This window comes from Harpia harpyja, chromosome 9 (genome assembly GCF_026419915.1).
Source record: "Harpia harpyja isolate bHarHar1 chromosome 9, bHarHar1 primary haplotype, whole genome shotgun sequence".
Classification (NCBI taxonomy): Eukaryota; Metazoa; Chordata; class Aves; order Accipitriformes; family Accipitridae; genus Harpia; species Harpia harpyja.
In genome coordinates, this window is record NC_068948.1 from 18336250 (window position 1) to 18352681 (window position 16432).

Genomic DNA, 16432 nt, shown 5'->3' on the forward strand with positions numbered 1-16432 from the left:
CATTGCTTTTGATTTTTGGATTTTTGATTCCTAGTACAACAAGGGTAATCTTCAGTTCTAGTGTGGATGGACAGGGAGTATCATCAAATTGCATGGTGTGAAGGGAACAGAGGGTCGAGATAATAAGGGGTGGCATGGGATAGAAAATAATTACACTGCTGAATTTCACAGCACTGCCCCGTCTATCTTCAAAGGAGTTTGGGAGAAGCATAACAGGAAAGACTTAAGTTGCTTTACTTCATTAATTCATTCTTTCTTTAGTTTCCCACGTTTTCATAATTTTCTTTTACTATTGCAAATAACTGTCTATTTCTAAGCTCTGGGGGAAAAGTTTAGGTCTCTTCCCCCCCCCCCCCCCCAATTCATTTTGTATGCTTAGTTTCACAGTAAGTGTCTTCCTTAAATACATGGATTTATTTCTTAGAAAAATGTGTGGTACTACTTTATTTTGTGCCTTAGAGCATTTGTTTATGACCATGCTTCTCAGCTCAGGGAAATAAGGTTTTTTCAAACAACTCAGGCTATATATTAATATGTTGGACAGCATATGTATGTTGATGTTTTGTTAATCACTTCATACTTTAAGAAAAGACATAGTGAGAAGGCTTGAAAATGCTAGTTAATGCCTCCTTAGGGTTTGAAAAATTCAACATGTACTTAATGAGTAAAACTTGAACCTGGTTCTTAATCCTTCTTTTCCTAGTTCATACATCATTTTGCATTGCTTCTATTAGCTGGCATTTAAAAAAAAAAATTCTACTTCTGTCAGCAAACCATTGTTGATTTAACTATATTGTGACATTTTATGTCACTTCAGTGTGTTTGTTTAAATCTGAAGTTTCTTTTTGTGCTAAAACCCCATCTGCACACACTCACTTTTTATTGAAGAATAGCTAATCTGGCTACATTATTGTGGAAAGCTGATTGAGTAGTTTCATATATGAACTGTCCCAGCTTCTCCAGAGGAATGGTGATGCCCATTCTTTGACTTTTATTGTATAAGTAGTGTTACTACTCTACTAAAAATAATGTAGTTGTTAAAATATAGTTAGGTCTTTTACCAGATACCAGCAAGAGCAAGGGCTGAATTTAACAGGAAGAAAGTTCCTGTGCTGCAATCTTACTGTTACTTAATATCTGCTCTGCAGAAGCCAGTATGACCACAGGATTTTGGTTTTTGTTCTATTCATAACTTGTTCTTCTGCCAGCTGATTACTACAGTGTATTGCAACCAGCAGTGGATTTTCCTAAACAAAAATATGCTTTTCTGTGTACTTTGAGTCTGCTATCATTATTTATCCAATGGATTTAAAAATTAATTTTACAAATTGAATAATGCAGTGTGTCATATATTGGTACTGAGGGATGGAAAGGATATGCAATCTCCTAATAATTAAGTATTTGAAACTTAAACAGTGAGTGAGAAGGAACTATTTTCTTAGACTGAACATTATTTCTCCAAATGGAACTTGTCCTCAGACTCTTGCAGAAACAAGTGTGGAAGATTACAGAGATAAACCGCAAAGCAAGACAAACACTGCTGTTAAACAAGCTTGATTAAGGTGGAGGAGAAAACAAATACATTAACAAAGCGACAACTTTATTAGACATCAAATCAGACTTCATCAGCAATCTGACCAATACGATCTAATGAAAATCATAATTTTTTGTATAGCACTGTTGTTTAGTAGAGACACTTCAGCGTATTTTGTGTCTTTCACTCACATTCTTGAATCACACAGTAACATACTGCTGTTATACTGCATTATGAAATTGCTGTTGAAATACTGATGATGATGAGAGATCTGTTAAATATCAGCTTTGTTCCCATAGGCTGAAAATACTGTTCCATGTTTGCTTTTGAACTCTAAAGATAAAAGTATCAAATGTTTATATGAAACAGAAAAAAAAAATTAATTTATAGAAAATAGTATATGGCTGCTTCTGTCCTTCTGTGATTCACATGCTTGATGTTTTCTCTGAAATGTTGGCCTTTGGTTTTAGATACAGCTAAAGTACTGCTTAGAGTGTCTCAAAACTTTCAGTTGATGTTAGAGTAAATTTTTGGTAAAAATCTCTATTCTCCTGCATGCAGAAGAGAAGATCAAATCGTCAAGTTAAAAGGAAAAAATATGCTGAAGAAGGAGAAGGAAAACAATCAGAAGAAGAAGCTAAAGTTTCTGTAAAAATCAAAAAGAATTCTGCCCCTTTACCTGCTGAACAGCCTTTACAGTTGTTTGTGGTAGGTGAAAACTGGCTTGGTCTGTAGTGGGAACTTTACATTTATCTCAAGTAGTTCAGCGAATAAAGCTCATAACTTGGAAGGAATACATTATTATTACTAAGCTGTAGTTTATTTAATGTGACATCTTGCTAAGATCTTGACAACTGGAAGAAATAGCTTATTACTGTTTTTTCTTTTCCATTATAAATGTTCGTTGACTGAACTGAAGTTAAGGATAAGACTAAGGATAGTATATCTCAATGTGTTATGCTGTGTAGGCATATGAAAAAGATATGTGGTAATATTATCATGACTTTCAGAAGTATAAAACTAATTGAGCCTGTGGGGATCTCTGCTTACCTGTATTTTTAAAAAAGATACTCGTCCCTTTTTTCCTCCCCTTCAGGTTTACAGTTCACTGTTTAAGTTCTGCCACTTCTGATACTCAAACTTAACTGTTGAGCCTTTCTAGGTAAATGAAGTGGCAGGAAAGACACAGGGAAAAAAGTGTTCATGAGATGTTTGAAGGAGTGCCAAAGTGGTAATGGAAGGAGAAAGATAGTATGATTGGGAACAAATCAGACAAGAGGAAAGGTGACTTTTTATTGGAAGCAACCTTTAAAGACTGGCTCTTTATCTCTGGAACCACAGTTTCAGTCTTGGCAGGGCTAAGTAATCCTGTATCTGTGTCACACCTAAGCCCTGCTGGAATTCTCAGGCATGACCTTGTCTGCCCGATTCCACAGCATGTTTGTTACTTATGTTCAGAGTAAACCTATTAAATTGAGTTTGACACATGCTGGTTTTGTTTTATTAATATTCTTTTTAACCTGTCTGCCAGAGTTCTTATTTCTCCATATCTGTATAATGAAATTCTGGGTGTGCCCACTGCATCAGATCAACTCAACAGGGCATTCATAGTGAGTCTGTATCTGGAAAGCATCAGAATCACGATTGCTTGCACTATAAGTGTGTTTGGCAGGTGAGCATTGCATCTGATGCTCTTTTGGAAGTGCCAGACTTATTGTACTTTTGCATGTGTTTCCTCTGGATTTTAAATTTTACTCCCAGACTGTTAAAGAGAATGCTACTGGTAGAGGTCAAATTTGCCTTTATTGTTGGTCTCATAACAAGCCACTTGTGTTTGAAGGTTTTAAGCCTGATCAGTTTGAAGAGAGGGCATTTACTGCAATTCATGTCATTGTTTTCCTGCATTTATAGGAAAATCCAAGTGAAGAAGATGCAGCAATTGTAGACAAAATCTTATCCTCCAGGGTAATAAAGAAAGAAGTAAGTGATTGTCATGGGATAAAGTTGCTTATTTGAAAAAGGGTTTTGTATCTATTGTTTTACATTTCTCCTGAATTTCCTTTCTTAGATATCTGCTGGGATGACTGTAGAAACAGAAGAGTTTTTTGTAAAATACAAGAACTAGTAAGTATTAAAAAGTTGTTTCATTGGAGGAGTTGACTGAAATGACAAGTACCATATTCATGTACTAAAGTCTGGTATTGTTTGAAGATTATTTATAACCAGATTTTGTCATCTTTTGATACTTTTCTTTACAAATTTAATTTTAAAATTGCTAAGAATCTGCATTGTGTTGTTAGTATTGAATTTAAAATTATCAGTATTGTGAAACCAGCACTGACCAATAAGCTGACAGCCATTATTGCCAAAAGAACAGAATTTTTAGAGAAGATATATTTATTAAATTCAGTAGGGGCTACATGCCTGAGGCTGATTTTAATTTCCTGAATTGAAATCAGAGCTGTTTTGTGAACATGGATTAGATTTACAGTGTCATACATTTAGGAGAGGTTGATGTAGGAGTCGGTCTTACTGTTTTAAAAAGAAAAAAATCTCTTAGCGATAGAAATGATTTTACATCAGAAGGAGGAAATAAAGAATTAAGAAGAAAAAGAACTTTTTTCCATATTTTCGTATTTTAAATTTCGTACCTGTCTTCCTGTCACTACTCAGTTCTTGATGTTAAAAATGCAAGCACATTTTTAATTTTACATATGTAAGTAATTTCATTAGATTCTTGCTAATAAATGTAATTTTTTTGAGACTCTGGATTCACATGTTTCTGGAGACCATTTAGCTCTTGTTTTTGAAAGGGTAAAGTCTGTCTTTTCATCTCAGAATGAGTAATACCCAGCAACAGCTCTTTATTTCTAGCATATCTTTAGAAAGCTTAAAAAGTGATTAAAATATATTAAAAAGGGGGTGTGAGGAAGAATTAAATGTACTTCTGTCAAACCAATCTAACTTCAGAATGGCTCACTTGGACTGCAGTTAGATGGTGTAGGTACTGGTGCTTATGCTTCCTCCTTCCTTTGACTCCATTACTTCTTGCTTCTGTCCCAGCCCAATCTGATGACGTTCCTTTTTGCCATGGGCTCTGATGCTCCCCACTGATCTTTTAATAGGCTCAGATATATAGCTCAGCAGTACCCGTGAAGAGATGTTCACATGAAGTACATGAGAAAGCTGCATCCAATATATTAAGTCCTTTATATCTCTGGGTACTTTCTGATAGAGGTGTCAGTTTTTAAACTTAATTTATTTAAGCTCACTTCAAGTATGCTCCTTTCTCTTCTTGGGACACATGAAAGAAATTTATGAATCCATAGAGTTCTATGGATCCTAGCGCAAAAACACTGCCTTAACTAGATGCTTTAAGATGATTGTTTGGAGGAATATATCTTTGCTCTTTACAGTGAATTATGTCTTAAATGATAAAATGTTCCTTTTTAAGTGAAATTCTGATTTATAAAATACATTATTTTAACTGCATATAAAAAATAGATAGTAAGATTTTGCTTTCACTAATATGTTAATGTTAATCTCCGTAATTTTAGCTCTTATCTCCACTGTGAGTGGGCCACAGAACAACAGCTTTTAAAGGATAAAAGAATCCAGCAGAAAATAAAACGATTCAAACTAAGGCAAGCACAAAGAGCTCACTTTTTTGCAGATGTGAGTATGAAATATACAATTAAATAAGCTTTTTTTCCTTGTAAATTTGTGATTAGTAGTTTGCTTTTAAATAGAGCAGCTGAATGTTGAGAAGTAAAAATTAGCCATCAGGGTTGGGTTTTTGGTTGCAGCAGGGGGTGGGTTGTTTAAAGTAATTTTAAGAGCAAGTCTTCTAGAGTCACTGAACTAACCTGACTTGCATGGTTTAAAACTGGGATTGTTTGGGTAACTACTTAAAAGTGGTGAGGAGGGCAAGATTATGTTAGTATGGCTAGTTTCTCTACTATATGACTTTCACAAGACAGCACTTCATCCCTGAATAACTGCATTTTCTATTCTAATGTCAGATCCTTCTTCAGTGCCAGTTGCAAAAAAAAAAAAGGGGGGGTGGGTGGATTTCAAGGTGTGTGCAAAAGCCTCAATAGTTTCCAACTGCCCAATTCATTTGGTGTACAATGAGACCAGGTCTTAGCATATACCAGCTTTTTTTGCCTCTCTGTTGATTTTATTAATCTTGCATTGCAGATGGAAGAAGAACCTTTTAATCCTGACTATGTTGAAGTAGACCGAGTATTAGAAGTATCTCTTTGTGAAGACAAGGACACTGGTGAGGTAAGTATATCTTAAAGCAAGTCAAGAAGGTACACCTTCAAGTAGTGTTTGATAATCATAATTTTAGCAGATTTCAGAGCAACACGTTAATGATTTTAAGCCTCAATAATATTTTTAATGAGACATGACAGTTTTGTCATTTCTATGCTAGCCATGTATTTTGAAATAGAAATCAGAGTTCAGTGGCTTATATTTTTATTAGTATTAATAGGTCATAATAGACAAATCTTAGGTAGTTACTGATATAAATGTGAGGTTTGATAATTCCTTGTGAGTTCTGACAGAAGGCTGATCCCATGTACTGTCCTGTCTCTGATAGTGACAAGGAGTCACTGCTGAAAAAAGCATGAGAAGACAGGACAGTGGTGGTTGCCTTTTCCTTTCTAACTCTGTCTCTAGGCTTCAGGCAACCAGTGATTGAGAGGTGTTTTGATAGCCACCAGTGGACCTGACCCTCTGTACTTACCAAAACTCTTTTTTTAACTTAAGTATCTCTTCTCGAAAGCTATTACAGAACAAAAACATGAGATTAGAAAATAACAAAACCATGAGATTAGAAAATAAAAAAAGAAAACAGAAAAGCAAATCAAGCAAATAAATTGCCAAAATTCAGGAAGAGCCTGAGGCAAGCAGAGAACAAATACTGATAAAGTTGTTGATTAAGGCTACTGGAATAGCTATGATACTTGTTCTGTTCTCCTGGATAGCAAAACGAGCAGACTTTTATGCAGTGATTTCTGCATTGATCTTCCTAAAGCAGGGTTGAGGGTTAAAATTACTTTTCAATGTGTGCAGCAGAATTGTCATTATTATACTTGTAGAAAGAATGTGTTGTCATAAGATTTTTCTCTAACTTCTTGAAAATGACTTTTTATTTGGTTTTTAAATACTTATTTACTGAATCTAAATAAAATAATCTGCTTTGGTTCCATCTTCTGAGACTTTTCCTAAATTTTTATGTATGTCACCCAGCAGACCTGTAGAGCTTTCTATTTTGTTGAGAAGACCTCTGTTCAAGGAACTTTCTCAAGCTCTTTGTTTTAGGCTTAGGTAGCGTGATTTGGAGAGTGGAGGAGATGTTCTGGGTAGCACCTCTGTAGTTAGTTCCGCTTCCCCCACTCCCCCCAGCCCCCATTTCCACAAACATCACAAATGTAGTAATTTATCTTTCCTTAGACTTAAGATTTACTTGTGGGTAAGTGGACTGAAAAGTACTCCAAAATTCTGTAACAAGTGGCAGAGTATGAGAAGCCAAGGATAAGTAGGTAGATAACAAGAATCTGCACTGAACATTTTTAAAAGTATCAGAAATCTGCTTTTGTTTCCAGCTGTCATGTAAGCTAGCCACTCAGATAGTAAGGCATATTAACAGTCTGTATGCTAAATTAAAAGCTGGTAACATTCAGAATTTTCTTCTGCAGCCTGTTATTTACTATTTAGTAAAGTGGTGTTCGTTGCCATATGAAGACAGTACGTGGGAGCTGAAAGAAGATGTAGATCAAGCAAAAATAGAAGAATTTGAACAATTGCAAGCTTCCAGGCCTGACTCAAGGAGATTGGTAAAATTATACTTGATTTACTTGTCTGTCTTGGCAAATTGGATTTGATTTTTCCCAACTCCAAATTTTTATGTTAAAACATAAGGCTTATTGACTTTCTGCGTAAAGGATCTGTGTGCCTTGTTACCTAGGAATAATAATATTTTCAGGTAGGCATAGATAAATATTCTTTCCTAAATTGTTACTCTGTTTAAAAAAAAAAAAGTTGTTTAGGAAAAAATATGAAGTGCTATAACTTTCTGAGCGAGGAGCAACACATTGAAACTGGCTATCACAGAATCTAAACAACATTAAGATGAGGAGAAAGCAGAATAAAGTATAAACATCCTTTTATAGAGAACAGAGCTAAGTCTTGTGCTTCAACACTGAAGGAAATTGGCAAACGAGATCTGTCAAACAGATTCTGTAATTACTTCCTGCTTTTATTTTTCTTCTTGTCATAAAGGGCTTGCTGAAAGGAAGAAAAACATGTGTAATAAGGAAATGTGTTTTATCTTTGAATTATCAATCTTCTGTCTCATAGAGCAGGAGAAAACAAAATAGTTCTATTTAAAGTCCTGTATGTCATTGTCAGAGTAAGACGTGTCCTGCGTGGTGTAGTACAACACTTGTTCTAACTTAAGTATTTTACATAACTGAATATGCATAGTGTTTGAATTTGTAGGCTTTGGATTTTATTTTAGTGGTTTTTCCATCTACAGATAATGACAGTAGTCACGATTAGCGTCTTCATATTATATTTAGTTCATTTTTCTTATATTTATTTAAAATCCTGCCATTTTGGCATGTGGGAAGAAGGGCTTTTATACCTCTGTTACGGTATTTGGCTTTGTGAGAAGATGGTGATTAAAGCACAACTGTACAACTGACAGTCATCTTAGCATCAGCAACAAGTGGTTTTTGTTCCAGGCTCCAGCAGCTACAAGAAAGTATTTGCTGACTTGCAGCTCTGGGAGCAGGAGCATGGCTGCTTCTGGTGTGGGGGAGTGGACAGATGGTTGCTTGTGGGTGAGGGGAGGAAGACACAGCGGCTGGGGAGGGACAGCTACTGCTGCTCAGAGACCTGGTGTCAGGTGATGCTGGCATTGGCAATAAAGAGATATGAAATTCAAATTTAAAATTCAGAGCTGCCAGATAAGGCCACATGAGTCTAGAGTGAACTCAAGCTTTTATAAATACTGAGAAAAGGGGTGGGGGGGGGGCGTGGTACAGCTGATCAGAAAAGCTCTTACTAAAACTGTTTTGCTTGATTGTGTGAGTTTGTTCATTTTGGGATGCAGAAGCTATCTGAAGAGAGTGCTTTCTGCTGGAATCCTACCTAATATAAAGAACTTCATGATTTCTCTGTTAAGTTGCCTGCTAAGCTAATGGCCAGCCTGTTGAGTCTCCAGGCTTGTGAACTAGTGTGTGTGTGTATATATGTATATGTATATATATTTATACGTAGCCTGTCAGCCTTCCTTTAGCTTGCTAGGGACGTTAAGACAGTATACCTTGATACTCTTACCATCTGTTTTGTCATGTCCTTTGAATCATGATCCTGCATATGCTCATATTGTCTTTTGTCTGATCCCTTGGAGGAATTGATTCAGGGAACTAAACCACTCACAAATCTACTTTTTCTGTATTCCTGGTGTTGGCTGCCTGAATTGGCTAACTGTGAGATCGAGTGATCAGCAGTGACAAGGGGAAGTGCTGAAAGGAATGGGCAAGATGACAGTAACTCAATGCAGATTGCCCAAACTGCTTCAGGAGGGTAGCATCAGCATCCAGAGTTACTTAGACTGTGGGGATTTTGGTAGACCCAAATACTCAGTTGACTCTGGTTGTAGGACAGCTGTTCTTAGAGCTTCCAAAGTGAAACTTCGTATGTTCTTGAAGTTTCTCATATGAATGAATTACTGTTTCAAATTACCAGTGCCAAGCTATTTGTATGCTTAGTTTTGGAAATCAGTTACTTGATATTATTATAATATAGTTTTAAATTAATTTTTAAAGTATTAATTTATATAGACAAACAACTACAAATTTCAGGTTTCTGCAGACTAGTAATTAGTAAGTAATGTTAACCATGACACCTTCCCAGTTTTAAGGTTGAATAGTTACATTCTGATTCTGAATTGTTAAGCTCGGGAAATAGGTTAAAATGTTTTGGAAAAATAAAGCATGTACCAACTTGCACGTGTATTAATATTTCCTTCAAAGGACCGACCGCCTCCAAACTCCTGGAAGAAGATAGAACAGTCCAGGGAATATAAAAATGGCAATCAGCTCAGGGAATATCAACTGGAAGGACTTAACTGGCTCCTGTTCAACTGGTACAATAGGTATATGCATGGAATATTTTTTAATGTAAATTTTAAACCATGTGGAGTGAATCACTGTTACTGGGGATAAATACTGTTTTAACTAAGTTCATCTTAACTTCTGTGCTTATAGCTAAAAGGGTGTAACTGGAAAAAAAATTTATCTTTCTTTGGGTGTACAAGTATGTTTTTATCAACAAGAATAGCAAAAAGCAAATCTCAAAAGAATAAAACTAACCTAATTGAAAATAAATTTTCAACGGCTATGAGTAAACTAAAACAAAAAGCAGCTTCCACCAAAGAACAAGCTTTCAGGATTTTTGGAACAACTGGGAAACACTTGCATCTTTCAACATGATTTCTAGAATTAATAAGTATTTCAGATAAAGTTACATCTCTTCAAAAATAAGGCTAGTAGATAGTTGTTTTCTATATTGTAAGCTAAAGTTAACTTTTGAGCATTAATGCTGTGTTGTATTAATGAGAATATAATCACTTTAAAGACTTTTTTCCAGAATGATGTATTTTCTCTGTATCTAAGTTGGATTTCTATTCATGAGTCTTCTTGCTCGCTTTATTTCCAAAATATCAGTTGCCTGTCCTTTATAGCGATTATAGAATCATAGAATCATTTGGGTTGGAAAAGACCTTCAAGATCGAGTCCAACCATCATCCATGCCCGCTAAACCATATTCTGGAGTACCTTGTCTACGTGCTTTTTGAATACCTCCAGGGATGGTGACTCAACCACTTCCCTGGGCAGCCTATTCCAGTGTCTGACAACCCTCTCAGTAAAGAAATTTTTCCTAATATCCAACCTAAATCTCCCTTGCCGCAAATTGAGGCCATTTCCTCTCGTCCTATCTCCAGCCACCTGACAGAAGAGACCAACACCCACCTCAATACAGCCGCCCTTCAGGTAGTTGTAGAGAGCGATAAGGTCTCCCCTCAGCCTCCTCTTCTCTAGACTAAACAGCCCCAGCTCCCTCAGCCGCTCTTCATAAGACTTGTGCTCCAGGCCCCTCACCAGCTTGGTTGCCCTTCTCTGGACACGCTGCAGCACCTCAATGTCTTTCCTGTAGCAAGGGGCCCAAAACTGAACACAGTACTCGAGATGCGGCCTCACCAGTGCCGAATACAGGGGAACAACCACCTCCCTGTTCCTGCTGGCCACACTATTTCTGATACAGGCCAGGATGCCGTTGGCCTTCTTGGCCACCTGGGCACACTGCTGGCTCATATTCAGCCGTCTGTCAACCAGCACCCCCAGGTCTTTCTCTGCCGGGCAGCTTTCCAGCCACTCTTCCCCCAGCCTGTAGCGCTGCGTGGGGTTGCTGTGACCGAGTTGCAGGAGCCAGCACTTGGCCTTGTTGAACTTCATACAATTGGCCTCGGCCCATTGATCTAGCCTGTCCCCATCCCTCTGTAGAGCCTTCCTACCCTCAAGCAGATCGACCCTGCCTCCCAACTTGTTATCGTCTGCAAATTTGCTGAGGGTGCACTCGATCCCCTCATCCAAATCATTGATAAAGATATTAAACAGAACCAGGCCCAACACCAAGCCCTGGGGAACGTCACTTGTGACCCACCACCAACTGGATTTCACCCCATTCACCACAACCCTCTGGGCTCGTCCATCCAGCCAGTTTTTCACCCAGCGAAGGGTACACTTGTCCAAGCCACGAGACGCCAGCTTCTCAAGGAGTATGCCATGAGAGACGGTGTCAAAGAGGCCTTGCTGAAGTCAAGGTAGATAACATCGACAGCTTTTTCCTCATCCACTAGGTGTGTCACCTGGTCATAGAAGGAGATCAGGTTGGTCAAGCAGGACCTGCCTTTCGTAAACCCATGCTGACCAGGCCCGATCCCCTGCTTGTCCTGGACTTGCCATATGAGTGCTCTCAAGACAAACCGTTCCATAATCTTCCCCGGTACTGAGGTCAGGCTGACAGGCCCGTAGTTCCCTGGATCCTCCCTCCGACCCTTCTTGTAAATGGAAAGTATGTCAGCGAGCATACCATTTTTACCATACAGTTTCATGATCTGCAAAAGAAAATTTTGTTTTAATTCTCAGTCAAGCACTACACAGCAGTGTGAGCGTCTGTGCAAACAGTGAAGGGCTGGAATGTATGGCTGAGGGTGAGCACCTAGTGGTACTTTATGTAGTAATCTGGTTATATGCATTTGTCTCAGTTTTAGAAACGAGGGGAATTTTGTCAGTGATGCTGTAATGCACTCCTTTTATGTGAGTATAGCTGGGATACTTTCCATCTGTGACTTTTAGGGAATCTTCATTAATTTCTAGCAGTTTTGTCAAGGTGAGTGTACATGTAGGAAATCTGATTAATTTGAATGCCTTTAATTAGGGCAGACGTCGTCCCAAAAGAATACTTCTGCAATTTTTTCTAGGAGAACTGCATAGAACATTCCATTCTCAGGTTTTGCCAGTGCTAAACATGATTGAAAGCTTGTGGTTTTGTGTACTGAGTTCATTCTTTCACCATAACCAGGGAATGTTTGCAAGCATCTTTTAGAGTACCTCAATTTTGACTCTTGCTTTAAACTGGTAAAGATGAGCTTGGTTTTTATAAATTGTCCATTTGAGTAACAGCTTTAGTGTCTGTACTGTCTTTGATGTTAATAACAAATAAATACATTTTACTTTCAGGCGAAATTGCATTTTAGCGGATGAAATGGGTCTTGGCAAAACTATTCAGTCTATTACATTCCTCTATGAAATCCTCCTGGCTGGTATAAGAGGGCCTTTTCTGATCATTGCTCCACTTTCCACTATAACAAACTGGGAAAGAGAATTTCGCACATGGACTGACCTTAATGTTGTGGTGTATCATGGAAGCATGATCAGCAGGCAGATGATTCAGCAGTATGAAATGTACTTCAGGGACTCCCAGGTATTGTAATGTCACTTGTATGCAATAACTTACCCCAAACCTGTTTCAGGTAGTAGTAATGAAAAGTATACTTTCCATTATCTGTACGTATGTCTTAATGAAAGTCATTTTACATCCCTTGATGTGTTCTTTAAGCTTTTTACATATTGGAATCTTTAACGTATGCTTACTGAGTAAATTTTGTGAAAGTGGTTGCAGCAAGGTGCATGTTGTTCCGGTATGCTGAGTAATTTTGCAATTGAATAGCAGTGATGCTGATACTCATGTGGAGATTAAAGTGTGCACAGATGGTTGCAGTTGGGTCCTGAATTTGAAGAGCAGTGAGAACGGAAATACAGCCAATTAAGCTCTATGTTACTTTCATGTAGCTGTTGATTTCCTTTTTGTAGTATAAACGAGCTTTGTGTACAGTTTGCTTTTCTGTCTGAAATACTTCAAATTAAATTACATAAAAAAACTTTGAAATCTGAGTATTTTTCAAGGGGGTTTTTTGCCTTTTCTATATATTCTGCATAAATAAACAATTTTTTTAAACTATCATGGTATTTCTATAAAATTGGTAAGGCTGAAAACTTTAAAGCAGTGCTAAATACTAAACTGACATCTGGTTTCTCTAGTGAGTTATCGTATACTGCCTTATTGAAGGCCTTACATATTCTCATTGTCAGGCCAATGGAGTAGAGTAAGCTGGATAAAAAGTGTTCATTTAGTTCTCAGGTGATATTTTTATTACTTACTGTATGAGTGATAAATGTATTACGGTCATATATTTTGATTGATTGGTGGGAGGGTTTTTCCCGTTAGTCAGTCTTTCAGATTTTCCTAGGGTTAAAAATGTGATATTACCTACATGCACCTTTTGAAACAGGTTTATTAGATGGTTATATCTGTAATTGAAAAGTGGTTAAAATTTTACTGTTGGTTAGACAATATTGGATTTGTGGCTATTACTCATTAGTATTAATTACAGAGTTGTAGAGATGTAATAAATGTGTATGGGATGACAAAACAATTTATAATGTAAAATCTGGTGTCTGGCTCTTGATAAAATTTCAGCAACAAAATCTTTAAATTGAGTAGATTTGAGGTAATGTAACAAATTTTGTGTGTTGATGAATCTCTAGGGACGTATCGTTCGAGGTACCTACAGATTCCAAGCCATTATCACAACTTTTGAAATGATTCTTGGTGGGTGTCCAGAGTTAAATGCAATTGAATGGCGGTGCGTTATTATTGATGAAGCTCACAGACTGAAGAACAAAAACTGCAAACTCTTGGAAGGACTAAAATTAATGAACCTCGTGAGTAACTATTATTTCGCTTTTGGGGGTTGATTCTAGTTAAGTACAGTACGATAATAAATGACAAATCTGTTTTACCTGCCAAAAAAGACCTTCCAAGCAGTCTTTCTCAGTCCATACCTGTTCCTGATACTCTCTTAAAATGTGTGGGGTTTTTGATAGCTGATGCTGGCATGTTTTTGACTAAATAAAATGTGGCAAGTTCTACCTGTAAGCAGAATCTATTTCTGATGATACTATTCTATAGTTTGTTTAGATTATGATGAAGATTTCATTTAAAATTTGTTTTATAATAATAGTTTTTGTGCAGTAATCCATGTTTAAAAACCTAGAAAGTATTTTAAACAAGTTGTTTCACGATAAAAGCAAGCAGGTAGTAGAATTTAACAGAATTATTGTGTAGTCCTGTAGTTAAGGTTTTATTGGAAATAGCGCAAGATTTTATAAAGCGGATACTACCATGAACCTTGAGGCTTTTGGTGCATTACTACAAGATGGACCATGACTAGTGTTGCATTGGTTTTTTGACTTCATTATTACTTCCATAGACTTGTTGGTACATGTTCTCAGAAGTCATCTTTCTGATACATGCTTAGTGTATATTTTCCACACTGTAGAGAGAATTATACATGTGTGAATATTACAGGAGAAGTTGAAGTGTTCAGTCATTTCTTCATTACAGATGTAGGAAGACAATTTAAAGAAAAGCTGGTAGAAGATACTTATCGTTGTTATTTTATAAATCTGTTTATCTGTATTACCGCTGTACTTAGTGACATGCAGAACTGGTATTTTCAGGTTATGATGCTCAGACTTAATGCAAAAAATTTTGCAAATGTGTGCATATAAGGTCATGTGCTTTGTTTCCTTTTATAGGAGCATAAAGTGCTGTTAACGGGTACCCCGCTGCAGAACACAGTGGAAGAATTATTTAGTCTCCTTCATTTTCTTGAACCATTGCGTTTTCCTGCTGAATCTACATTCATGCAAGAATTTGGAGACCTTAAAACTGAGGAACAGGTACTGCATGTTGAATAAGTTCATTTTGAGCTTCAGTGTGTAAGAGTGACTTCCTTGAAAGGAAAAACTTTTGTTTTGGACAGTAACTGTTATTGTTTCCCACCCTCATCTTCACCCCCCACATAGCACCTATGAGTTTTTCTGTCATGCAGTTTCTCTAAACTGTGCAGGCAGTAGAAATCAGTTAAGTATGACATTTTATGTTGAAGAGTTATTTTTGCTTTTTTGGGTCGGTTTTGTAAATTTGGCAAGTAAATAAAATAATAAAAATTGAAGTTTTCTGGCTTTGTAGTCAGTCTTTGCAGACAAGTGCTAAAAAGATACTCTTTTTGGTTTTGGAGTACATTTAAAAAATTCTTCAGTAATTTGAGGTTAAAAAAAGGGCTGTATCACATCTCAAATCTTTTATATATGTCAGGGAAAAAATTAGTGATACTGAATTCAAAAATTTTTAATTAAACTATTTAACTACTTTTCCATGTTCCAACAAACTGTTGTGTTTCATTCAGGTTCAGAAACTGCAAGCTATCCTGAAACCCATGATGCTCAGACGATTAAAAGAAGATGTAGAGAAAAAGCTAGCTCCTAAGGAGGAAACTATAATTGAAGTAGAACTAACTAATATTCAGAAGAAATACTATCGAGCAATTTTGGAGAAAAATTTTGCTTTCTTATCCAAAGGAGCAGGGCAAGCAAATGTACCCAATCTGGTTAACACTATGATGGAACTCAGAAAGTGTTGTAATCACCCTTATCTCATCAAAGGTAAGTACATGCTAAAGACTGATTCTTTGGGGGTTTTTTAACTACTTTTGTACTTTTATTTAAAATACCTAAGAACTTTTGTTGTAATCCTTGATGTTTTCATCAGACTTGCCAAGGATTGGATTAGGTAGAAGCATTTTTTTGATAGATGTAAGGCAAAGTTGTGAGGCAGTTGCTTATTTGAGGCCTGAAATGTGAACTTGTTTTGTAGGACTTCACAGAACATTTAAAAGCAATTATCTCATGGAAATGTTACATCTCTTTAAAAGCAGTATGAAGAAGAACTTCTAGAGCTAACTTTTAAAATTAATGCTTCTTGCAAGTGATATGGTCTGTGTCAGTCTTCATTGCTTTTTCTCACATAGTTATAACTAACTTTGATTGTTTTTCCTGCTTGCAAGAAAATACACTTTAAGCTCTTAAAGGTTTTGCTAGGATTTCAATCATAGAGGGACTTGAGAAAAGGTTCCTCAAAATACTGGGTTTGAGACTCTATGTCCCATTTAAAATATCAGAGACAAAAGGACTTGTGGTTTTTTAGTTGGTCTTTTACACAACACTTGAGAACAAGTTGTATTTTCATTTTGGCAATTTGGAGGAGGGGTTCACCTCATTCTAGTTTTTTTTTCCTGTGGTGTTCTGCTTAAAAACTTGAGACTTGTTTTCAAAGAGCATAGAAATAGATCTTCTTGCTAGACTTCAGATCCATCCAGAAATTTGTTCTGTCTCCAGCAATGGCTAATGGGGG

General features: G+C 36.7%; 1 protein-coding gene across 12 annotated transcripts in view; it reads left to right on the forward strand.

The window, feature by feature from the left end:
• CHD9 (chromodomain helicase DNA binding protein 9) overlaps window positions 1-16432 on the forward strand; it is a 101917-nt gene that overhangs the window by 55359 nt on the left and 30126 nt on the right. For all 12 annotated transcript variants that reach the window (XR_008236755.1, XM_052797767.1, XM_052797766.1 and 9 more), the window contains 11 exons: window positions 2096-2242; window positions 3446-3514; window positions 3603-3658; window positions 5092-5209; window positions 5735-5821; window positions 7243-7380; window positions 9586-9707; window positions 12355-12598; window positions 13723-13899; window positions 14776-14919; window positions 15429-15684. Coding sequence is in view for 11 of the 12 variants with exons in the window: in XM_052797767.1 (XP_052653727.1) it covers window positions 2096-2242; window positions 3446-3514; window positions 3603-3658; window positions 5092-5209; window positions 5735-5821; window positions 7243-7380; window positions 9586-9707; window positions 12355-12598; window positions 13723-13899; window positions 14776-14919; window positions 15429-15684 (1558 nt within the window). In the remaining variant the exon portion in view is untranslated. The remainder of the gene's footprint in view (window positions 1-2095; window positions 2243-3445; window positions 3515-3602; window positions 3659-5091; window positions 5210-5734; window positions 5822-7242; window positions 7381-9585; window positions 9708-12354; window positions 12599-13722; window positions 13900-14775; window positions 14920-15428; window positions 15685-16432) is intronic.